The sequence below is a fragment of the Schistocerca cancellata genome, chromosome 3 (genome assembly GCF_023864275.1).
Source record: "Schistocerca cancellata isolate TAMUIC-IGC-003103 chromosome 3, iqSchCanc2.1, whole genome shotgun sequence".
In the NCBI taxonomy this organism is placed as follows: domain Eukaryota; kingdom Metazoa; phylum Arthropoda; class Insecta; order Orthoptera; family Acrididae; genus Schistocerca; species Schistocerca cancellata.
In genome coordinates, this window is record NC_064628.1 from 743,639,337 (window position 1) to 743,665,948 (window position 26,612).

The following is a 26,612-nucleotide window of genomic DNA, read 5'->3' on the forward strand; positions in this document are numbered from 1 at the left end:
TGATGAAAGGCAATAGGTAAAAATAGTTACTAGCTGTTTAGTTTTGATACAGATAATGATTTTCATTGCCGAACTTTGAATTGTAATAAATCAGTTAATATAGTGTTATGAGAGAAATATGTTCACATATGTTCTAATATTCCGTTGAATCTCTCAAAAAATGCCTCCCAGCAGTGATAGCTGTAGAAATTGACAAGAAGCTATAAAGTTCATCAAGAAGCATGTGAAATGCGCAACTATGTGGTATACAAAAATGTGAAAATGTGTAATCATCACCTTTTGATTTGTGTTTGATAACCCCACTTAAGGCCCATATTAAAAGTGGGTCTTAAGACTTTCCAGTCAGTCACTTTGGCTGCCTTTCGCTGCTTTGGTCACGTATACACGTTCCCTGCACCATTTCCCAAATGGGGTGGATGTGTGTATGTTGGCCACTTGGGTTTTCCTGCAGTGATATGGCATCTGTGTGCATCCTTAGTTACTGACCTCTCACTGCTGCGGATGATTTATTTCCATATCTCAATGAAGAAAAGAGTTCAGAGTATTTAGCATGCAAGATATATGCCTCATTGCATCCTGTCTGTACCGATGACTTAAAAACTTTAGAACAGATTCTCACTTTTGATTAAGGAAAGACTAGTCCCAAGTTTGCACATATAATAAATTTTATTATTGTATAGTTCCTCAGCACATGTTCACATCCCTTGGTACTCAAAAAAATATACTGTACAAGTTACATTCATTACACTCGTTATTTTTTAGCAAACAAATTTTGAAATAAATACGATCACTATCGAATTCTCTTTAAACCATTTCAGTAATACCAAAAATTTAAGCAAAGGCTTTCAAAGTGAACTCAGAAAGAAACTCGCCTCACAACCAGGCTAAAGTTTACCTTTCCATTAAATAAAATACACTAAAAAAAACTCAACATTAAAAAGACACAAGCATAATTGCATTAAAAAAAATATTTACCCAATTAATAAAATTATTGAACGTTCAACATTATCTTAGCAAACCTTGAACAAAGCAAAATTTCTGCAAGCTTAACTACCACACATTTAAGCATAAGCTACTCAGACAATTATAGCTCAGTAAGAGTGCTAAATTACAGGAAGAAAATACAATTTAGAATTTTACAGTCCTGCTCTGCACACACGCTCTTCTTGCTCTCCGAACGGACCCACACGACCTGCGTACTTCTCCGGGCCAAGGTACATAAACATTGAAACCAGAACAAGAAAGCCTTCTAGAACACACAGAAATCTGCTATTAGAAACATTTCTACCCACGGCCTTATACATACGTTGCAGTCTTTAACATGCAAATAAAACACAATAAAATAGTGGCCATACAATTAAGAAAACAACCCCGCAACTTAATTATGAGTAAAAAACCTTAACTTTTACACATCTCTCTTTAACTAATGAAAAGAACATTCACTGATATAAACATACGAAAACCAAAATGCCTCTTTCACAACCAATTAGCGTGTCCCGGCTTAGTCGAATATTAATTAACGACAAGTAATGAGCAGCACCAGTATCATAATCTGAATCTGAAGTGAGAACGTTTTTATATGACGAATGAGCCTGCGCAATTTTTGTGATAACCACAGTTGTCGTTGGAATGATGCTCACTAGGAAGATTATCAGTAAGACTGAAACTCCAGCAGATGGAAACGGAGCCCCATAACCAACGTCTGAGGGCCGGAGAGCAGATCAACGTCCGGTTTTAACACGAAGTCAGTCCAGCTGTCACTCGCCTCTCTTGCACACTGTGCTCCAGCCACAGTGCACGACAGTTGTGCCTCCTGGTTACTCAGTTCCGTCCGCCTCACTGCTTGCCTCGGACATCCGCTATATACCCAGCCAGTGCAAGACAAAATTGGTACTGGCTAGCTTACATAGTCTTTGAACCAGAGGAGATAGATTCTATTACCTCGATGTGAACACATCACTGTCATTTGTAGGAAAACTCATTTTGATATCTTGAATTGTTTGAGATCTGATGTTTGATAACCCTTCAATTTGTGATGTGCAAGGGTGTGAATGGGTGTGTCACGCACAGCCATCTGTTAATATAAAACCCAATAACTCAAGCGAAATGGGATACTGTTGTGCTCTCAATTTTAAATAAAATTTCGATATCTTATCTACATTGCATTCACTGCAATGTATGAGCTAAAATCAACCATTTGCAACATTTACACAATGCATTTTTACCTCTGCAGAATCTTAAAAATTTTGCACTGTGTTTTATGTAATTTGATGTAGTACAGTAACTGTGATGTATAATGAAAAGTAATTCAGTCATTTATCAAGCAAGCAAAGCCAGCCGCCATGGCCGAGCAGTTCTAGGCGCTTCAGTCCGGAACCGCGCGACTGCTACGGTCGCAGGTTTGAATCCTGTCTCGGGCATGGATGTGTGTGATGTCCTTAGGTTAGTTAGGTTTAAGTACTTCTAAGTTCTAGGGGATTGATGACCTCTGGCGTTAAATCCCATAGTGCTCAGAGCCATTTGAACCATTTATCAAGCAAAGATGTCAAACTATAAAATGTGCAAAAATCAGACTTTTGAGCTAGTAATAGGCTTAAAATCATATGATAAGTACTTTGTAGCAGCTAGAACACCTTTTCTCTGAACGGGAACCAGCGTTTGGCAAGCAGTACAGCTGTAACAAAAGCCAGCTTCAGCATAGTGTGTGTAGAGCACGTCTTTGGCAGCGAAAAGCTTAATATAAAATTTGTTGCTTTGTCTTTGGAAATATTTCTGAAATCATTATTCTTTTCAGGGCCCTTTGGCACTGGGAAGACTTACACTTTAGCACAAGCCATCAAGCATTTACTTTTGCAATCGGGTACACACATCCTAGTCTGTACACATTCTAACAGGTATGTTTGCATTATTTTTACAGCTTGCCTTTCTTTCCTCACTTTGTTCAGTTGCAGAGTATTATAAGCAGTTTCATATTCATTAATTGTATCAGTGCACGTGGAAGCATGCCCCCCCCCCCATCCACTTCCCTCCCTCCCTCCCCCCCCCACACATAGAGAGACAGAGAGAGAGAGGGGGGGGGGGGGAGGGAGGATGCAAAGTGTAAGCCAGCATGTACTTGTCACTGCTTGCTAGCCTTCCAGTCCATTACTTTAATTTACAATTGAATTTGATGATTGTAAGACAATCAGTGTAAACACATATCTGATTTCTGTACAATTTAATTAGTAAAGGTTGAATGCCATCTAAGTGAAATTGTGTGAACTGCATCTGCAAGTCAGAATCAGGCTAGTTATTTTACATGAATCAGAATCAGGCTAATTGTTCTATATGAACAACTGAGAGAAGACAATAACTCCTCACTTACACGTACAAGTTATTTGCCATTGTTCTATATATAAAGCAGTTTAAAGATGGTACGGAGCAGTCTACTCGATTAAAAAAAGTCAGCATTCACTCAAATGAGCAGATATCAGTTACAGCAACTAAATAATCCTACATATAACTTGTGACCATCTTCAGCTGTGTTAGTATCAATTATAATTTTTTTACAGAACCAATAAAAGTAAATGCTGCATTGTCTTTTTTCATAATTACCAGACATTTGTTACATTATTCTGTCTACTGCCTGTAGATATAGCAAATGTTGTGACACTTGTCTCCTTTGTGTGTCATTAGACAGCCAAGAGAATACTGTTAGGCATGGTTTTTGCATTTACCACTCAGTACCTTTATTGGCTGTTTACTTATATAGTAGATGTAAAATTATTTAATTAGGTCTTCAAGCAGAAGGAAGAGGGGTGAAGGAGAAGAACTGGAGAGGTCTAGGAAAAGGGGTAGATCTAACATACGGGATGAGAAGGAAAGGAAAAGTCTCCCCTTCTCTTCCTGTACGGTAAGTACCCGCAGTTCTGGGTGACTTTCCCAAAATCTACCCCTTTTTCCAGACCTCTTCAGTCCTTTTCCTTCACCCCTCTTCCTTCTACCTGAAGAAGGAGCCACTGGCTCTGAAAGCTTGCCTATTACAACAAATCTATCTAATTAAATAATTTGAATATAATAGAGGCAAACATTCCACGTGGGAAAAATATATCTAAAATCAAAGATGATGTGACTTACCAAACGAAAGCCCTGGCAGGTTGATAGACACACAAACAAACACATAAACACACACAAAATTCAAGCTTTCGCAACCAACGGTTGCTTCATCAGGAAAGAGGGAAGGAGAGGGAAAGACGAAAGGATGTGGGTTTTAAGGGAGAGGGTAAGGAGTCATTCCAATCCCGGGAGCGGAAAGACTTACCTTAGGGGGAAAAAAGGACAGGTATACACTCGCGCGCACGCGCACACACACACACACACACACACACACACACACACACACACACACACACATCCCAAATATCTTTGTTTTTAGATATACAATTAAATAATTTTGTCAATAATTGATTGTTTTTGTTAGTACATGTAAAATATATCACTTAGTACTTAACATTATGAAATAAATTAATTCTTCTTGATATAGAGATTTTACTCTTGCTCAGTTATGTTCTTCACTTACGAAATAACTGAAAGAACGAAATAGTAACAAAATGTCTCCAGACAAATTACAAAATCCCTCTATATTGTACTTTCAGAACCTCTACATGTGGAAGGTGGTGAAACACACTCTCTCTCTCTCTCTCTCTCTCTCTCTCTCTCTCTCTCTCTCTCTCTCTCTCTCTCTCTGTGTGTGTGTGTGTGTGTGTGTGTGTGTGTGTGTGTGTGTGTGTGTGTGTAAACTGCAAAGAACAAGTGCCCATGTAATAGACTGTGACTTGTGAGGTTAATAAACAGTGAAATGTACCAGGACACACTACATGAGTGTACCACTAACAGTTTTCAGACACGTGCTGGATCTTTTAAGAACATAAGCATCTCGATCTATTCTGACCTCACACCACCATGCCACGCTCCTTCTCTCCAGTGATCCTGTCTCTTGGTCTTCTTCTAGGTTACTCATTCCTTACTCTATCCCTTCCAGTACACCCCATTCTGCTTCTTTGAAATTTCATCTCGTAAGCCTGTATGCTGCTAATTTGCTTTACTTCGTTACCCACATTTCTGATGCATACATTAGTATTGGAACACAATACGTCGATACGGCACTTACGTTTTGGCAGTACATCCCTGCTCCACACCGGGCTTCGGACACAGGGCAGAAATCTACGTGGTTGACTACCCCGTGCACTTACCTCCTTATCATTCCTCCTGCTATCTTCTATTATGCTTTCCAGGTACTTGATATTTTCACTATTTTAGTACGTGTCCTCTAATAGTTACATCTATTGCTACTTTCCTCTTAGTCCTGTCACTGTCATTTCGCACTTCTTCGCGACAAATTTTGATCCGTACTGACCCGCCACTTCCTCCCACACATTTAAACTTTCTCTTAGCTCTCTGTCTCCATTTCCCCGTGCCGTTCCTTTCTTATTTTCGTATCCTATTTGTGCTACTGCCCATCGTTACCTTTCCGCAATGCTGACGAAAACTAGGGAGGATAGTGCAGTCACTTGCTTGAGCCCATTTTTCTCTTCAAACCGGTCTCTATTCTCTTAATTTTACACAACTGATTTCCTCGATACATTTTTTTCGTTCTCACAGTCGACCTTCGAATTCCCATTTTCTGCTTCTGTAAAGATGTTGCTTTCTTCACACTGTCATATGCTTTCTCAGTGTCCAGTAACACCATTATTATATTCTTACCATATTTGTAGTGCGTGTCTTAATGCTGCCTTACATTAAAAATTGGATCTGCTGTTGCCTCCTACCACGTTGTATACTGTGTTTTACAGAATGTTCTCAAATACTTTGGCAGCATAAGAATAACTCCTTTATAATTTTGATGAAGTTTCCTGCAAACCCCTCTTGAAAATTGGCACTATGACTCCCTTTTCTAGTGTTCACATGTCCTCTTATTCTTTCTATGCTGTTCTCGTGACGTGATGCACCCACTGTGCTCCATCATATCCATACTTTCTCATTCAGTGCAGGTGCATTTCATCCTTTGATTGTCTCTGTCATTTCTCCATTTCTGTCCAAATTATGTCCAGCTTGACATCCTCTACATTCCCTGGCTCACGACTTTCCTCTTCCGTATTTCCATTGGTGTTTAGTAACTCTTCAACATATCCCTTCCACATCTCCTCGATTTTTGTACCTTCTCAACTTCCTTTCATTCACTATTGATCATCCTGACACTTTCCATCAGGTCTCTCTTCTTAGGCATAACCTATTCCATAGAGGACCTTTGTACTCCTCTCACTGTCCTTTTTCATAATTTTTGTCCACTATTCCATCCATTTCCTCTTTTCTGCTGCTATCAGTCTCTTTGCTATGCTGTGTATTTTTTTGTGCTTCTTCTGATCTGTCCTGAAATCGTATATGGGAAGCTTTATTTTTCTTTGCAACCTACTTCCTTACTCTATATTTCCACCAGGGTGTTTCTTTCCACTTTTTCTTATTAATGGTTTTTACACACAATTTTTGTCCTGTTTCCACCATAATTGTTGTGGATCTTTCTTTCTCTTCGTCTACTGACTGCATTGCATTCCACAGTGTGTCGTTCTTTAATATTTTCTGAAATTATTTAAATTTTGCTTCTTTCAATTTCCACACTCTTATCATTCTTTTCTGTTGTTCTGCCCTCTTTTTCCTTTTTACACAGCTTCACCACTAAAAGAAAGTGATCACTGCTTAGGGCTTTGGAAGGTATTATCTTGACGTGTGTGCTGGTCATGTATTATGTAGTTTATCACTGAGTTACTTGACAAATCATGTCAGTACCGTGATACCTTGTGACTTCCTTTTCTTAAACTAGGTGTTACTGACTGGTAGCTCACCCCTTTCACAGATGTCTAACAATTTTTGCCCTTCCTCCTTTCTCTTTCCCAGCCTTCAACTATTAGTACTTCCAAATAGCCCACATGTCCATTTAAGTCTCCCATTATTGTGATCTTCTATCCAGTTTGTTGTTCCTACATTTTCTATTGAAAGTCTATCTTTAACAGAACATCTGACTTGTGGTCCCTGTAGTAGCATCAGCCGTACTGAGGTCATTTATAGTTAATAACAATATTCAGTTCCATTTATTGCTTTTTCTCCAGCATTACATTTTTCTTCATGTAGCTGAATGTATGTAAACTGTAACAAATCTTGGTTCAGTCTGTTTGATGCAGTAAAACCAGCAGTTCCAAACACTGCTGCAAATGTAATAATTTTGAAATGCACTTTGTTCATGCAAATAGGGCTGAAAATTTCTGTTTTCATGCTGCAGCATACAGGTGTAGAAGGTCTCAGAAAGATTGATCAGTATTCGGGGATCTGACAGAAGTGCTCATTTGAAGCAAAAAAACTTCGTATGGACAAATGTCCTTTTCCAAATGGTTTCTAGGACAGAAAACATTTAATCTGCATTGTTATTTTTTTTCTGTATTATTCAATGCATTGTCAAGTTCACACACATATAACAGTTTGAAAACATTACAACATGTATTGTACTAAGTATCAGTTGAAAAATAAGTATTTTTAACACATTAGCCTCTAAACATTATCATACATATTACACTACAGCTGTTGTACTCTGCACAATAAATGTTTGAATAGCCCACTATCAACTTCCACACATTGGTGCACTCATGGGAGAACACGTTGTGTTGCCTGTCAGAGTGCCTCTGCACCTTTTCTAATGTGTTCAGCTGCATCAGTGACATGACCAAGCAGCTCATCTTGCATATTCACCTTCTGTTTGTACACCTTGGACTTAATCCAATTCCATAAACAAAAATCTGATGGCATAAGGTCTGGTGATCTGGGTGGCCAGTTAATTTTACTACCACAACCAGTCTGGTGATTAAGGTAGATGCAGTTGGGATGTTCCCTCATACGTCTGGTAAAATGTGGAGGGACCCTGTCATCCTGGAAGCACATTGCAGTCTGAAGGGGCAGGAGAATTTCCTCAAGGTGCTCAGCTAATGAATTTTTCAAACAATACTAGTAATTTGCTCTTCTGAAATGACTGGATCTATCAACGTATTACCAATCATACCACATGAAACATTGATCGAAAAATGAACTTGTAAATTCCATTCCATGTAAACATCTCTTCATCAGTGAATAGTATTAATGAAAGCAAATGACAGTTGTCTTTGAACCAATGGCAATTCAAGTCGTGTAGCATTATCGCCAATACCAAGATTGTGAACTTGCTCTACATGAAATGGGTACAAGCTTTCTGCATTTAGTGTTCATCGTACACTTGTTCATGGGACATTGATACACGCAGAAAGTTACCGTGTGTCATTTCAACAATGTGTTGCTGTTGCTGCACAAGTTGTTGAACTACACGCCCAGAAGAAAAATGGATAAATGGTAGAATACCCTTTCACACAGTGTGCTTGAAATTTTGGTAAACACTCTATGATCAAGAATTCGACTCATTGGAAAGCACTGACATTATTCTTTGACAGCAGTAGGAGCACTATCATGGCAGAAGCTGTGAACATATTTCCTAACTGCATATTCTTCATTATTGTAAATTTGGGACATTTTAGGCAGCAAGCGTACAAACACAGTTAAACAATGCTTCTTCGTGATATATGCCTAATCTCTCACACTACTTTGCTCATAACCTGCTAGTTTAATGGGAGAAAGACATTCCAAGCAAAGATATTGAAAGTAATGAGGCAAGATGGGATAGAATAAAATGTCGAAGGTGTTGGGCGGGTAAGACATACATGTGAGCCACTAGTTTAAAAACAAATGTACATTAAATGTGTTCTATCTTGGAAACCACATGAAGTTTTTTTGCTTCAAATGAATGTACCTGTCATATCCCGGAATATTGATTCCTCCTGGGATACCCTGATGTGCTACAGATGTTGATTTCTATTATTTATTTCTTCAATTTGTAATACATTCTATCAAATGAGTGAAAGCAGTCCCTTAACAGTCACTTAGGCTCTTCTTCGTTACTAAAGCTTATGGCTACTAATGTTCATTGGGTAATATACTCATGGGCTCCTTTCTTGTTATAAGCAACAAATTTAGCAGTAAGGTGGAGACAATAACTCTTGCTCTTGTCTTAAAGAGAACTACAGGATAATGTGCATGTACCTTATTAAATACAGATACTGTTTATTATGTAACAGAAACTTTGCAAAATTTTTCACTTGTGTTGATTTTCTATGCTCAGTTGAACAGTTGATGCACAGTTTCAACCTGTCATTTCTTGTCCCCTAAACTGACAAGCTCCACAAAGACTGTCAAGTAACACTGCTGAATAAGCACATATTACAGAAAGGATGCCATATAGAAATGTTGAAACACAACTGTTGTTTTATTTGTGAATGAAAAAATTATTTTATGGGAGATTTATTTGGTTGTTCAATTCTTGTATTAATGTCATATTACTGTGTGACATTAGTACTCCACAACTTGATGGAAATATACTTTTGTTCGTCTTCTTGGCCACTGCTTTTTCTATTCTTTCTCATAAGTTTCTTCCTTTTGTGGAGTAAGTCCTCATCCAAGCTTTATTTTTCTTCTTTCCTTGGTCTCTGATTTTGCCTTGGTCTTCTTCTCCCAATACTATTGTGTTATTTTATTTTATTCTTGCCAATTGTTTTCTGCGGTTTCTTTCTGATTTCCCTTCCATGACGCCTTTGCTTGTAATATTTATCAAGGAAGTAGTGGTCTGAAACAAAATTGTATGTCAAAGAAGGATAACGCTCTCAGTATCCTTTTGTAAAGAATTGTCTGCACCAAGTTACCTTGGATCACTTTTTCAGTAGTACTTTCGTACTTGCTTCGCTTTGAAAATCTTTCAATTTTATATTTCCTTTGAGCACTACTTCAGTTGTTTCCAGGAGGAATTGGCTCTCTAGTCTCTACATGATTAACTCAAGCTGCTGTTTGCCCACATTAACCACATTTATTGTTGTCGGAATATTTCTCATCTCTTTCTTTCACTGCAATGAAGTACTGTGTTCCCATTTCTCTGAGGGTCATAAAAAGGCACCCATTTTACATTTAAAACATAAAGAGCAAAAAGTTGTGAAAAGAGTATGTTGTAATCTGGATGGGCCACCAGTCTTTCATTTGTTTCTACATGCATGTTATAATTAGACTGAAACGACAGTGGAACTGAAATTGAAACATTCCCATTTGACGACTTTTACTATTTTATGTAGGAGACACACACAATACCACACAAGACACCCAAATGTACACTCGTGCAGCTCTGGTGAGATTAATTATTGATAACAGTTGCCTGGCCTGATGGCAGTGGAGAGAAAGTAGGGGAGGACACAAAAGGCAAGCAAAGGGTAGCACGGTAGAGTGAGGCAAGTCTTTTGACAGATGAGTGAGTGAACAACAAGGTCATAGGAGTTCACAGAGCCTTTAATTATAGAGTGATGGAGAGAAGGGGAGAATGAGAGGAAGGCTGAGATGAAGAGGGAGAGAAAATAGGGAGAGGGATGAAAGGGGGGTGGGAGAGAGAGAGAGAGAGAGAGAGAGAGAGAGGGAGGGGGGGGGGGGGTGGACAGAAGATATAATGGAAGAGGTAAGACAAAGGAATGGGCAACAGGTTAGGAGAGATGCATGTCAGGGAGATTGTCAGTGTTGTACCGTATTTATGGACTATAAGATGCACTTTTTTCTTTACAAAATTGCCTCAAATTCAGGTGCATCTTATACTTGATATTAATATAGAAATGTCCAGTGTTTGATTTAAAATTCCTGCTGGTCTTAAAATGACCTGTCTCTTATTTGACAGCATTGGATCCAAGTGGCAGTAGCAGTGCACCAATGCGACAAATATGTGGGGATTCACAAGCTTGCTGACACTGTCTCCCTCCCATCCCAAAGCAGAACAATGTATAGCCTGTGGTGCTTCATTGGAGTCTACAGTGCCAGTGAACTTGAAAGTTCTTTGTGTTATCAGTAACAGTACAATATTTTTGTTGGTAGCTAGTTTCATAGTGGAAAAAATAAAAGGTATTCATATGATGCGGTCTATAAAATGAAAATTATAGCTTATACAAAGAAGAGTATGTTGTCATCTGGATGGACCACGAGCCTTTCAATTGTTTCTCTGTGCATGTTGTAATTAGACAGAAACGGCAGTGAAATTGAAACATTTTCATTTGATGATTTTTACTATTTTACGTAGGTCTGAATGAAAATCTGTTTGAAACATTAAACACAAACTGAGCGGCATTTTGGGCCTTCACCAACAGAAAAAAAAGATTCGCGATTGATGGCCTAGTAAAGAAGAACTGAAAAAAGTGAGGAAGACTAAATGTGCAAATAAAGGACTGAGTGCAAAATGATCCAAACTAGGAGATGACGTATTGAAACGGATTCAAGGACACCATCGAAATGGCGTTGGAATTAATACAAAAATGATTCAAATACACACTCCTAAACTAGTGCTACAGTGGAACTTGACAGACTTTGAGGGTGGAATTGGCTGGTGCTATAGGTTTATGATGTGTCAAGGGCTTAGCATGTGAAAGAAAACCAAAATTTCTCAGAAAATGCCACAAGAGTATGAAGAGAAAATATCATCTTTCCATTGCTTTATTATTCAACATCGAAGGAAAACCAGTGTCGAACTAAGCCAAATAGCGAATAAGGACGAAACGCCTCTGACATTTTTTTTGTGCTGAGTAACGGAACTGTTGCCGTGAAAGGTGTTAAAACTGTAACTATGAAAACAGGTGGACGTGAAAAAATGCACTACACTGTTGTCCTTTCATGCTGTGCTGATGGCACCCAGTGATCATTTTAAAGCATGAAACAATGCCAAAACCTTCTGAAATATTGCCAGTTGTTGCTCATGTATATGAGAAGGTTGGATGGATGAGGCTGATATGAAACTGTGGATTAACAGAGTGTGGGAGAGAAGGAAAGGTCTTTGTTGAAGAAGAGTTCTTGTCTTGTGCCAGATCAGTTTAGTAGTAATTTGGAAAATCGTGTGAAAGATAAATTGAGAGAGGAAAGTACAGAGCTTGCTGTTATTCTGGAAAGACTTGCTTCACAATTGCAACCTCTCAATGCCTCAATAAATAAACCATTTAAAATGTGTATGAGAGAGGAATGAAACAAATGGATGAAACACAACATGAATTCACACTGATGGGAGTTTTAAAATTACTTACAATCAAATAAGTGTGTCAGCGGATTAAACAGTCATGGTCTAGAGTGAGATAAGACATTATTGTTAAATCTTTCAAGAAGTGTGACATAAATAATGCTCTCGGAGGAAGTGAAGACAACCTTGTACGGGAAGAGGAGGAAGAAGAAAGTTCAGATGATGTTTTCATGTATATTAAAGATCAGTTTCGTTTTATGAACTAAGAATTGTTTTAGTCTGGCCTTGCAATCTAATAATATAAATGGTAAAAATGTTTAAAAAAATTGCTCAAAAATTAAGATGTGTCTTATAGCTCGTAACATCTAATAGTCCATAAAATACGGTATATGTGTAGTAAGACCATCCTTGCTGCACCTTTCAACAAATTTAATGCACCTTTAATATCACATTGCTTGTGTTTTATAAGTTCATACATGAGAACTCTCAGGTTATAAAGATGCACAGTCAAATATTACCCATTGTATACCAAGCTACTACACTGTATAACTCCTGAGATAAATTCTGTTGTTTTAGTTGTCAGCAGTAAGGTTGGTTTGATGTAGTTGTTTAGCCCTGTTACCTGCAGCTATATTCTTCATTTCTGCGTAACTGCAGCATCCATCATCCTCAACAATCTGCCTTCAGTATTTGTAGGTAGCAATACTGCTGTGATTCTTTCCTTTCATCAACACTTAAACTACAGTTTTCAACAATGAGTCTTGTAATGATGTGTGAATAACTGTTCTATTCTGTCACTTTAATCAGTTATGTTCTTTATTGAATATACTTGATCAATATATCAAGTCCTCAGCAGTCTCCTGTAATACTGAATTTCTAATGCTTCTAATGGATTCATTTCTGTCTACTCCATATTCTATCTGCAGAAGGTAGAAAAATTGTTCCAAGTGGTAAAAGGCAGTGTGTTCAATATAATGATTAGTAATGAGGTATGCCTGTACCAATTCAGTCTTGAAATGAATTATTGGCTGTACCTTTCAGACTCCGCAGAAGAGACCCACCTAGCAAATTAAAAAACGGGGTATGCAGTAAATGAATGATGTGCATTGATGGGGATAAGGGCAAGAGGAATTTGTGTCTGTAGATTCAGTAGAGGCATTGAGGAGAAATGGCCAACCACCTTACAGTTTTGATCAAGCTTTACTCAGTATCTACCTGTTTGTCAGAATGGAGAGGGGGATCAGCAAGTGTTGATTTGAGTTTCTTTGGATATAATGTGTGGTTAAAGAACTTCCTAGAAGATGCCTGCCTTGTGAAGACCTTACCAAGTGCTTTGAATGAGTGCAAGAAGGCATACATATGCATACAGGAGAGTAGTTCAGAAAGTGCTGTGAGTGTCAAAACATGACGACTGAGACCATCTTAAGACTTTTTATTTGTCTGGCAATTGATCATTGTGGAGGAGATTGTATTAAAGCACCCAGGAGAGGAAGAAACAAATTGAAACTTCAGTCTGAGAGAGTATATGATGATATTGCAATGATTAATTTCAGTGATTAAAGTGATTGGCAGTATTTGCTCACTAATCTGTATGATGATGCACCCTCTCTGGCTTGCACTGATTTGGTTGGCAAGAGTGTTACAAAACCAATGTCTCTCTTCGTGGTCTTTAATATCCTAGATACTGGTACTGGGATGGCATTGATGTCAGTTGGTCTCTCACATGTTCTAAAGGGTATGAATTGGGATCTTGGTGGCCTTGAGTGTACAGTATCATGTACAATGTTCATTGAGCCATGTTGTGTGGACAAGTGTTCTACTGTTGAAAAATGGCCCATGGTACTATCATATTAGAGGAAACACATGAGGGTGCAGGATGTCTTTATATACTTTCGTGCCGTCAGAGTTCCCTCAGTCACTGCCAGCTGTGACCTCAAGTCATACCTTATGGCTCCCCACACCACGACACCAGATGTAACGCCTCTGTGCCTCTTCAAAACATTGGAAGAATTGGGCCCCATTCCAAGTGGTCACCATGCTCAGTGATGATCACCTTCTGCAGTAGTACAGAACTGCAATTCATCACTGACTACAGTGCGATGGCATTCATCGGCAGTGCACACTTCCCAGCCACAGAAGCATTCCAAATGCAGCTTTTCATGTTGTGGTGTTAACAGTAGCTTATGCTTTCGAAGGTAATTCCCTAGTTTGGCTGCTGCTAGTCTCTGACCAACAGTGTGGGATGAGACAGAATGTTGCACAGAGTCCATTACTTGTTCTTGAATTACAGGCACAGATGTGAAGAGCTTTTGATTTGCTTGGTGCACAATATAGTGATCCTTCCTTGTGGTGGTCAGATATGGTCAACTGGAACCCTGATGACGATTATGCCCTCCATCACATACGTTTGCAGTCTGACATCAGGCCACTGTCACTGTGATACCTCACAAATTTGAATATTACCGAATCGACCCGGTGATCAAATTGAGACACACAATGAGAACTCTCTCAAAATTTTGTCAGGCACTTATAATGCTGTCTCTCACAAGTGTGCTGCATCTCCATGCTCTTCACAGTGACCACTCAACATCTGATGCTGTTAACGCCCCTTCTATACCCTACCAAGCCAGGTAACAAACTAAACACAAACGACAATAATGTACTCTGGTGGCTGCTCTACCTGTCACAGAGAATTGCAGCTCTAATCATTTACATACCCACTGATGGCATGTATTAAATGAAGTTATATTGTCATTGGACCATGTCTTGTGGGTGCTTCCATTTTATTTTCAAGCAGTGTATCATGAGAGTTGCCACATTTCCTCAGCCTTGTAAAATCTGGCATGGAAGAGCACAAATCCAGTTTTGAAATGTTACCACAGTTTCTTTATTGTTAGACAGTGTGCATCAGCAATAATGGCAGTTCCTCAATGTATAAAATCGAGAGACAGTAGACTACTTGTGTTGCAGAAAATGCTGTCATTAGTTTTTGAGTTCCCTTTTTTGGAATTGTTTCCTATAGTTGGTGAACCAGCACGAGACCACTCTATCGGCTGATGTGCTTAAAGTGTCTTATTTCTTAGTTATTTTGACACTTCCAATAGATCTTTGACTTCCATGGTTGCCATATTTAGGAAATAATGTGGTGCTATCCTGTTGTCCTCCACATTGCAGTTTTACTGTGGTCCAAGTTGACAGTGCCACAGAATATTGTCACCTCCCAGTTGACGTGGACAGGTGTCCTTTGCATTGTGCTGATACTGATGACATTGCTTCCACAATCGGGAAAGAAGATTCTTCCATTGTTTATGCCATTGAGATTGTTATTTTCGGCAGCTATTGAACTCATTAGTCTTCTTCATCTGTAACCTTAGGCTAGTGTCCTTACATGGTGCTAACATCTGGGTCAGGTATACATTTCTTTTTTTTTCTTTTTAAAGATGTTACTTCTCTACTTTCACTGCTGTAATGGAGTTGGTTTTGGTGTCTCATAAGAAAATAATTTTTTTTTCAGTAGTTTCGATGTGTATCTGGAACAAGCCAATCTAGGTTAGATAATAATGTAAGGAAAATTCTGGTTGAGAATAACTAATTATTTGGGAATAAAGGAGATGACTCAGCTAAAGGCAGAAGCACTGTGTCGTCAACAGATAAACACGCAAAAGGTACAGAGATTTATTTTGCTAGTTTTTGGAATGGAATTACACACACACACACACACACACACACACACACACACAGGGCTGTCTCCGTACATTTTGCTCATATTCGACTGCCAGCTCTTTCCTGGCCCACGGTGATTGAACAGGGATGAGGTGGGGGTGCAGTGTGGGGTGGGGTGAAGGATGGAGAGAGGCGGGAGGCAGGGTGAGGGTTGGGGGGGGGGGAGGGAAGTGTCTAGGTCTAGCAGCTCGTGGGAGAGTGGGGAGCCACTAGATGCTTCCACTCCCGAACCCCCTCCCTGCCTCCCACCTCCCTCCATCCCTTACCCCACCCCACCCCACAATGAACCCCCACCTCACCCCAGTACACTCACTGGACCAGGAAAGAGCTGGCAGTCGAATGAACACAATATAGGTAGACAGGTGTGTGTGTGTGTGTGTGTGTGTGTGTGTGTGTGTGTGTGTGTGTGTGTGTGTTTACAGCTTGAGAAAAGAATTCCGTTCCAAAAGCTAGCAAAGTAAAGCATCTTTTGTGTGTCTATTTATTGACGACGCAGAACTTCTGCCTTTAGGCGAGTTGTCTCCTTAATTCCTAAATAATACGTCAATCTTTGTTAGAGTAATACTCTGCAAAATTCAGGACTGCATTTGTATGCATGTTCTTGCATTTAGATTCCTATCTTTTCTCATTTTTTTTCCTTTTCCTTTCACCATCATATGATCTTAAAGAATTTTTGAATAATAATGCTGTATGGTATGCAGATGTTTTGCGTTTCCATTGAGTAATTTAGTGTCATGTTCCCCCTATGATAGTCTCTTTATGTTTCCATCTCCCCCCTTTCATCTCAGAGGCTGGTGACTGGTCTGGAAAACCTGAAAAATTGAAAATATGCAGGGAAATTGAATTTACTGGAAAAGCCGGGTAACCTTGTGGTACTTTGAAATATTTAGGGAATTCTGAGAAGTTCTAGGGGGAGCTGAAGTGTTCATTGATGGAAAGAAATGTTTGGAGTCATTTTATTACAAATTGTTCTGGGATTCTTCTTTGAGACCACCTCTGGTGTGGTTATTGGCCTCAATCCTTTTTATTATCTGTGTGCTCTACATCTCCCCATTGCAGAATTGTGAATGTGACAAGAAGTGTAAAGTACAGGAGAATTTGTCACGTAGCTGTGAATTCCTCATTTGCACAAACAAGAAAGTGGGTTTTTCAGTTCTATAAAAAATATAAATACAGATCTATAGTTGAACATATGTGTTTTTAGCTCACATTTTAATAATATTCAAATTTCAGTTCCATTTTTACAAATTGCAATGCAAAGTAGTACTTTGATATCTTTTTTACAGGGCCATTCTTCAATTTAACAATAAACATAGCATGACGTGCATCTGATTTGAAACTAATGCATTGTTGCTATCGAAGTATATTGATATAACATTCCAGTGACAACAGTTTGAAACATGTTCTATCGAGGATTTCTCATTTATCTAATGTTATTGCACAGTGACACAGCATAGTGCATAATTTTTGACAGACAGTCACAATAAAGGAATTTCCAGTGGCAGCAAGAGCTTATCACTTACAGAATTGTTGGTGAAACATAAATCCAAACTGAACTTGGAACAATCACTAAGTGATGTGGCAAGAAAAAGGCCATAATAACTAGTTAGGAAAAACTTGTTTTCACATAAAACAAATATTGTTGCTGGAAAATTTGGGATATAGCCTTGAAAAATCTAGAAATTTTGTGATTAAATAAAATTACCACCTTGTCACAGTTCTTGAATAAAGGTCTTGTTCCCATAATTCCAAGAAATTATTATATTTGTCTACAGAGTTGCTGTCACATGTTGAGTCAGTGTGGGATTGCTATACCTACTCATACTTGATTTTTACTTTAGTATTTTCTGTTTCATGATTACTGAGGGCTTTAGGTATTTTGACTTTTGTCATTTCTTTGTTTTGTGTGTCTCTGATATTTACTATTTGTTATTAAGTAAGTCAGTTACCAATTTAGTATTGGCATTATTTAGTTGTTCCACATTATTATTTCCATGGTGAGTGAACAAATTTGGACAACATGATGAAGGCAGTACACATACTTTACAGAAAAAAGGTATTTCTTTTGAATAAAGTAATTTCTGTTGCTGAAGTACCATTATTTTTTTAGTGCAGCGGACCTTTACATCAAAGATTATCTTCATCCATATGTGGAGGCTGGTAATGAATATGCAAGACCTTTAAGAATCTATTACCACAAAAGATGGGTTGCAACTGTAAACCAGGTTGTGCAGAAGGTAAATATTACATACAATGCTACTTACTAAACTTAAAAGTGACATTCACACTGATACATTTTTTCTCTTTTCTCAGTATTGTCTAATAGATGTTAAAGGAGGAGTGAAATCATTTCGTATTCCCACAAGAGAGGATATTATGAAGCACAGGGTTATTGTTGTAACTCTGAGTATCTCAATGTACCTATCAACATTAGGTTTGCCAAAAGGTGAGTTGAAACAGTGGTTAGAAATTCTTTGGTATGGTTATATTTCATATACTTTCTATTCTATGTGAGAGAAGTTAAATAAAGGAAATATTTTTATTTTTGCAAATAAATAGATTTTGGTAGCTGTTTAGTGAAAAAATTGCACTTGATAACAGTGAAGAAAGCATCTACAGACCCAGTGGATACCACCTCAGTGTGAAAAAGCTTCAAGAGAGATATATTGAGATATACTCTTCCCAGACTTCACAAGCCAAGTAATACCTGTGATTGGTTCAGAATCTTCTAGCTGCTTGCCCTTGATTGGATTTTTATATCTTCAGGCAGATATTATACCAAATTTGTGGTTGTGTTTAGCCCCTCTTTTAACAATAATATATGATGATACCTTGAACAAAAAAACTTTGCCCATTGGTTGGAAGAAGGTGCAGGTCACACCCATCTACAAGAAGGGAAATCGATGTAATTCACAAAACTACCATCCAGTGTCCTTGATGTCATTTTGTTGTAGGATCTTAGAACATATTTTGAGTTCAGATATAATGAGGTACCTTTGACGAATGTTATGAAGTATCTTGGACACAATTACCTCCTCCATACTAACTAGCATGGCTTCTGAAAATATTGTTGATGTGAAACCCAATTTGCTCTTTTCTCATATGACATCTTGAAAGCCATGGATCAAGATGAAGATAGGTGCAGTGTTTATTGACTTCTGAAAGGTATTTGACTCACTGCCACACATATGTTTGTCATCAAAACTGTAATTGTATCGGTTAGCAAGTGAGATTTGCGACTGAATTGCGAATTTTTTGAGGGGGAGGGCTCAGCATATTATATTGGATGGAGTCACTGACAGATGCAGAAGTAAATTCAGGTATGCCCCAGGGAAGTTTGTTTGGACCCTTGCTGTTTACGTTGAGTATTAATGACACTGCGGACAACACTAATAGCAACTTAAGACTTTTCACAGATGATACAGTTGTCTATAGTTAAGTATTGTCTAAAAAAAAGATCTGCACTAATATTCAGTCAAATCTCTATAAGATTTCAAAGTGGTACAAAGACTGGCAATTTCCTTTACATGTTCAGAAATGTAAAGTTGTATATGTGACAAAATGTGGAGGAGGGAAAAAAAAAGACTTAGCATTCTATGAGTCACAGCTGTAATCATCTATTTGTACAAATACATACCTGGGTGTAACAACTTGTGGTGATATGAAATGGAATAATCGCATAATACCCATTGTAGGTAAAGTAGGTGACAGGCATTGATTTATTGATAGAATACTGGGACATATAATCAGTCTAAAAAGTAGATTGCATACATGTCCATTATAATTATCCGGGCTGTTATGCCGTGGCCGGTTGATGAATTCTGTGTCGATTCCCAACGTTTTGTCTCCGCCCGCGGATCTTCAAGGGGGTCCCCCTTCATCAACCGACCACGGCTTAACGGTCCGGATAATTATAATGGACATGATATTTCCGGCCGTGAAAGTCTGCATTTTAGTATCAGATTGCATACAGCCTACATACATTTGAAAATAGACACAAACTATCCCGTGAAAGTCTGTTTAGAAGTTTCTAGAATCAGCTTTGAGTGATGAATGTAGGAGAATATTACAACACTATATGTATTACTCCCATCCCATAGGGCTCGGGAAAACGAGATTAGACTAATTATAGTGTGGATAGAGACAATTAAGCAATTGTTCTTCCCACACTACATATGTGAATGGAATGGGCAAAAATCTTAATAAATGGTATCTTGGGAAGTACCCGTACCAAGCACATCACAGTGGTTTACAGAGTATAGATGTAGATGAAACTTCCTGGCAGATTAAAACTGTGACCGAGACTCGAACTCGGGACTTTTGCCTTTCATGGACAAGTGCTCTACCATCTGAGCTACCCAAGCACGGCTCGTGCCCCGTCCTCACAGCTTCACTTCTGCCAGTACCTCATCTCCTACCTTCCAGAAGTGAAGCTGTGAGGACGGGGCATGAGTCGTGCTTGGGTAGCTCAGATGGTAGAGCACTTGCCTGCGAAAGGCAAAGGTCCTGAGTTCGAGTTTCGGTCCGGCGCACAGTTTTAATCTGACAGGAAGTTTCATATCAGCACACATTATGCTGCAGAGTGAAAATATCATTCTTTAGGTGTAGATGAACACACATCAACAGAAGTTTTGCATCACCCTTTTATTTTAAAATTTATGGTACAGAAAAGAAAAATTGGCTTTGAGACATGCATATACATTCATGTGCAGTGTGTCCAGATCATCAAATAAAAAAAATGGTTGTTTGTATAACAACAATATCGTATTTCTACTGTTGAGGATTTTTCTCAGCACTCCTGAGTAATCTAATTACTTTGTGGAACACTCACTTCTTTGGATGCAGACATGAATCTGTTGTGGCATACCATCAATGAGTTGATCATGCCAGCTCTGGTCCACATTTTCCCACTCTTCAGTGGCTGTTATGTATAAATCGCACAGTGCATAGTCACTGTCAATGTCCAAAAACAGATCATTGGAATCAGGCCCCCACATTTCAATTGGGTTTACGTCCAGGGAAGGGCAAGCCACTCCACTCTGGTGATCCTAGCATGCTGACAGAATTTGTTCATTAGAACAGCACAACGGACATGCGATTTAGCATCCGTCAATATGAAATTATCACCAAAATGTGTGCAATAATGTCCCACTAATGCTTGCAGAATCTGGTCCCTGTATTGTAGAGCAATAACAGTGTCCTCAATAACCACAAGAGGTATGCAGTGGTCCCACAAAATATAACCAAAAACATCAATCGACCACTACCTTGTCGCAAAAGTGGGATGCCGTGTCAGAGGTGTTTAATATTAATGGTTTGTCTCCAAACACATTCCTGTGACTGTCACACCTTACAAGAATGTCAATACGGTCCAGGGCATAATCTTTCACCATGATCTTTTGCAGTCTGATGATGAGCTGCGGGCCAACTTAGAGCGATGGAGTGTGTACTTCATCCCTCATGTCCATAGGGAACCAAGGAAAGACAGAGTTGCTACCGAGATCTTCATCTCGGCTTTGGAGTACAAGCAGATCACGGTTTCGCCCATAAATGAGACCTGCCACAAATCCTTGGGCATCCATTGTGCATGTCTTCTTGCCCATCATTAATGGAATCAGTGGTGTTGTGGTATACAGTAGGATGCTTGCCATAGTCGTACATACATACATACATACTTGGAGATACACGTTGAGCATTCGTCTGTGATGTGATGCTTGATGTCCTGCAGCCCCTTTGAATGCTGAATTCAGTTCTAGAGCACTCAGTCGACTGTTCCTTTGGCTCATGAAGTCATAGATATTTGTCATCCTTTGCACCTTTCGAAAGCAGACAGCCTGTGCAATGCAAGTCTTCAACACTACCTGTCATATGGAACTGATTCTGTGTCCACAGCACATCACTTTGACTCTGGTGCGCACTGCGAGCAACTTCCGTAGTTGACAAGTCTTCTGCACGTAACATGATATTGTGTACAAAATCAGTGGTCGTGATTGTCCTTTGTGGTATGATGGATGTTCACTCTACTGGTCTACAGATGTGTCTAATGTGTCCCTACTGGTACCTTAATTTCAACTGAAATGCTGCAGTCCATTAGAGTACAGAAATCTGCCAGCAGGTAGTGCTGATGCTAACTGTGTGTGCATGTGCACGTGCGTGTGTACATAATGTGAAGGGTAACCTTCTGACTGGAACAGGAACAGTCCCAGGAACAACATGCCTGTATGACGTATTCAGGTGATGCAACACTTTTGTTGATCTGTGTAGGTTCTGTCCTTGGTTCCCAGAGACTGGAATATTTAATAATGTCAGAAAACAAAAAATAAAAGTATGTTCTTAATGCATAGCAGCAAAATTATAAGCCATTTTTCATCTGCAGTATGAGCAAGGCCTCATCCATTCTTCTCTGTGTATCACATTCTTCATCCTTAAGTTTCAAAATATACCCTGCTTGTTTCCTGGCATTGTCATCTGACTTTTCTCTTGCTATTTAAACCTCTTTCAAGATGTCAGAAAAAACACTCTTGAAATGGAATCACTGTGACTAACCCCTCTTCACCCATTTTTTTCAATTGTGAAATTTCTACTCTCTTGATATAATGTAGTTGGAGCTGTAACCTTCCTGCAGATTTTTGTTGTATAATTTGATGTGTGTAGATTCATTTACTTGTTTATATTAAGTGCTCTTGGAAAAGATTGTCTCATTATGGAATCAGTCATTTTTTAAACCAATAACTGATAATTAATTGAAATAGAAATTTCAGCTATACATTGACATGCCAATTAGATCTGCTGTTGCAGTGGTTATTCAGCAGATTTGCAATGGAATTAAACCTGAAACACACACAGACTTTCTAAAAGCTATATTTTAACCTATTGACTTACTTCTTCAGTCCATTGTAATTTTGAAAGTCACAAATCTTTTTCACAGTCATTTCTTGAATACCGTAGTAATATGCTGGATTCAGTAGAAGATGGTCATGTATATAGTACCCTCCCCCTGGCCTCATTGTGCTACAAAACTCTGTCAACTCAGAACTGTTATACAGCCTGAGTGGCACCGCACTGCAGTGTGACACATCCTTTTCCAGTAAAACTGTCATGTAGTTTGACTTAGAGGTTCTGCATTGTTGTACTGTGCACTGTTCTATTCCAGAGATATTTTATTTCTGGTCACCATTCTCGAAGTTAATTCATTTCATGGTCCAGCTATGCAGTGGCATGGAACTGTACTGTTGGACTTCTTCCCCTTGTAGCAGATCTCCAGTCTGTCCAAACTACTAAATGGCATAAACAATGTAATGTTATCTCTTCTGTATTTTATGCTCAGTGTTTTTTTGTCTACAACTTAAGTACAGTGATGGGTGAACAGGTCTCTCTTATTCTGTAGCTTGTTATAGACCATTACAGACATGTTTCTTGCTTTGACATTAGCAGTCAAGAGGGAGACAGTTCTCATAGTCATTCTTTAGTTTGCTTATTATCATTTACATTCTTGAATGAGTCTGTTTGCTCCTTGACCTCCAAGGCATGGTAAGGCTGTGATGTCCAAAGGACAAGCTCTCTGCCACAGCAGGTGGAGAGGTTTATTCTTCATCAGACCTTGCCAGAGCTCACGGATCTTACACTTTTTCTGTGCATACATAAAATGAGAGCATGCACAGCAGGATGTTCTACACTTAACAACTAACTAAACTACTTTTCCATGTCTCACCCCCACCCACCCACAGGGTCACCACTCTTTGGTGAGTATATGCTTGGTTACCACAGAGCCCCTGCCCTTGGAGTGTTGCTCTCTTTTTCTTTGCTGCATACCTAAACTTTGACTATCTCTTACCTCCTCTGACTTTGTTGGATGGTCCTTTTGGGGCAGATCCTGCTTGGGTCCGGTTCACGATTTTTATCTTCATTTCTCGTTTCATCTCCCATAAACAGTTATATGGTCCCCATTATTGTGGTTGACCTGGCATCTTTTCCAAATTTTACAGAAGTGCATGTTGTGGAGTAAAGGTTGCCCACTGTGTTGTATGCACCGTCTCTGTGCCTTTCCCCCCTGGCATCTTTCCTTCCTCTTGTCATAGTACATAGTATGCCCAAAACCCAGTACAGTAGCCATCCTGTTGTGAGGCAGGGAGGGGAGCGGGGCTATTCGTCAAGTACTTGTTGCACTTAGTGCAGCCCGCCCCCCCCCCCCACCAGGATTGCACTGTGGTGCCTGCACTGCCCACTCCACAGGTATTCCCTGTAGTTTATGCCTATCATGACTGGGGCACAGAAACTCCTGGCAATGGATTAATGGCCAGATAACCATTGGTGTGGCTGGATGGCACCCATGGGGAGAATCCCCATTCAGAGTGGGTGGCACCATGGCAGGTAGTTCACACATGAAGTAACTTAAACTTTCTCCCATTGGTGGTCACATGGCCCCAGCAGTCTCTTCAAATGAAAAGGCCTGATATGGGGCAAGGAAATATGATCCCAATACGTTCCCTTCCATGGCCACACCATGGGAGGAATGTAGGACTAAACGACTAGGGGAAAAATGCTCCCCCAAATACCTGGTCTGTACCAGGAGTATGCGATGGAGACACCTTTTTGGCTAAAAATCCTTTACTCTTCATCAAACACATTGAAGACATGTGGGGAAGTTGCAGCCACTTCTAAGATGAGGAAGGATTCCTCGCTGATTAAAGTGTCTTCTCCTGCCCAGTCACAGACGCGGCTCTCTTTTGAAAAGGTGGGTGACATTCCCGTGACTGTCACACCTTACAAGAATCTCAATACGATCCAGAGCATCATCTTGCACCATGATCTTTTTCAGTCTGATGATGAGCTGCGGGCCAACTTAGAGCGACGGAGTGTGCACTTCATCCCTCATGTCCATAGGAAACCAAGGAAAAACAGAGTTGCTACCGAGATCTTCATCTCGGCTTTGGAGGTTGATACAGTGCCTGAAAACATCACGGTGATGATCTACTGGTGTGATGTGAAACTCAATGTTCCTCCTCCTATAAGATGCTTAAAGTGTACGAAGTTCGGATACCGGTTTTCCCATTGAGCTGCTACCCCATCCGCATGGGTTGTGGATGTCTGTTGTATGCGAGCCTTCCTTGTTCCCCTCCCGTCATCTGTGTAAACTGCAGTGGGCTCCATTCTCCCTGCTCACCAGATTGCTCAAATTGTAAATGTGGTCCCCATCCCCCAGCCAGAGGCAGCTCATCCTCCTCCAGCTTCTCCAGCTACGAAGAATCCCCATGGGATGCTTTCTTCCACTGTTCCTGCTGGTCCACAGCCAGATGCCAGCCTGTGGCTGAAGGAACCACAGCCTGGTGGCCATCGGTCTTCTTGTTCTTCCTCTGTCCCTGAAACCAATTCAGGGAAACCCTCTCAGTGCTCAACTTCTGAGAAGGACAACTAGTAGTCTACTAAGACAAAGAAAACTTCAGTGGCCCCCACACCACTGCACACTGCATGTACTCCTTCTGTGCCCAAGGTGGAGATCCCAGTGGCCACTGAGGCACCAGATCTCCCAAGGCAAAGTGCCACAGAACCTATGTCATGTCAGTGGATCCCCTGACATCTCAACCAGTGGCAGCACATGATTACATATGTGTCTGAGAACTGTGAACCCGCATTTTGGCTCGTAAAACAGCAGGAGGAGTGAATATGCTTACCTTTACTGCCTGCCACCTGGAGCAATATAATGCTCCATTCAATGAATGGGAACTCTCCAGTTCCCTAGTCAGTTGCTCTGATACGGCCCCAGGGCCTGACCGCACCCAAACCAAATGCTGAAACATCTCGCAGTGGATTGTCAGCGTCACATCCTTGCCCTCTTTAATCGGATCTAGAACTAGGGTGAGTTCCCATCTCAGTGGCGAGAAAGTGCATAGTACCAGTACTGAACCAGGTAAGAACCCCCTAGAAATGGGCAGTTATTGCACAATCAATCTTACTGATATTCTGTGTAAGTTGCTTGAATGGATGGTGAGCAAGCGGCTGTGTTGGCTCCTTGAGTCTCGGGGTCTTGTGGACGCATCTCATGGCATTTCTCGCAAGGCCACTCCATTGCTGATAATTTGGTTCACCTGGAGTCCACCATCAGGATGACCTTTGCACGTCATCAGCACCTCATTGTTTTTTCGTCCTGTAGGTCGTTTATGACATGACATGGCATCACCACATCATTACTGCGATACACGAGTGGACTCTCCAGTGTCCACTTCCACTTTTCGTCAAGAACTTCTTGTCACATTGTACATTCCGGGTTCAAGTAGTTTCTTCAGTCAGTACCCCCTATATCCAAGATAACAGCATTTCGCAGGGGCTCTGTATTTAGTGTCCCCTTCTTTATGGTGGCGCCATTAATAATCTAGCGGTTGATGTGGGGTTTTTGGTGTCATCATGCTTATGCCAATGATTTTTGCTTTTATTATTGCTCCTCTAGTATGCATGTTGCTGGGTGTCTCCTACAGGGTGCCATACTAAAGGTGCAGTCATGGGCTCTGTCCCATGGCTTTCGGTTTTCAGCTGCCAAGACTCGTGTCATGCACTTCTTTCATCGTCGTACTGCCCACCCACATGCAGAGCTTTTCCTAGAGGATCAGCTACTTCTTGTAGTTTAGACCCACCCTTTCTGGGACAGGTCTTCGATTCCCAGCTGATGTGGCTTCCCTACCTTCACCAACTTGAGCAAAAGTGCCGATGACACCTCGGTACTCTTCGCTGCCTCAGTAACACTAACTGGGGTGCAGAGCGC

At 40.0% G+C, this 26,612-nt stretch overlaps 1 protein-coding gene across 1 annotated transcript in view; it reads left to right on the forward strand.

Annotated features, from left to right (window-relative positions):
- Window positions 1-26,612, forward strand: part of LOC126175761 (probable helicase with zinc finger domain) — a 166,564-nt gene that overhangs the window by 64,748 nt on the left and 75,204 nt on the right. The window contains exons 8-10 of the mRNA XM_049922733.1: window positions 2,795-2,894; window positions 17,967-18,093; window positions 18,170-18,302. Coding sequence (XP_049778690.1) covers window positions 2,795-2,894; window positions 17,967-18,093; window positions 18,170-18,302 — 360 coding nt within the window. The remainder of the gene's footprint in view (window positions 1-2,794; window positions 2,895-17,966; window positions 18,094-18,169; window positions 18,303-26,612) is intronic.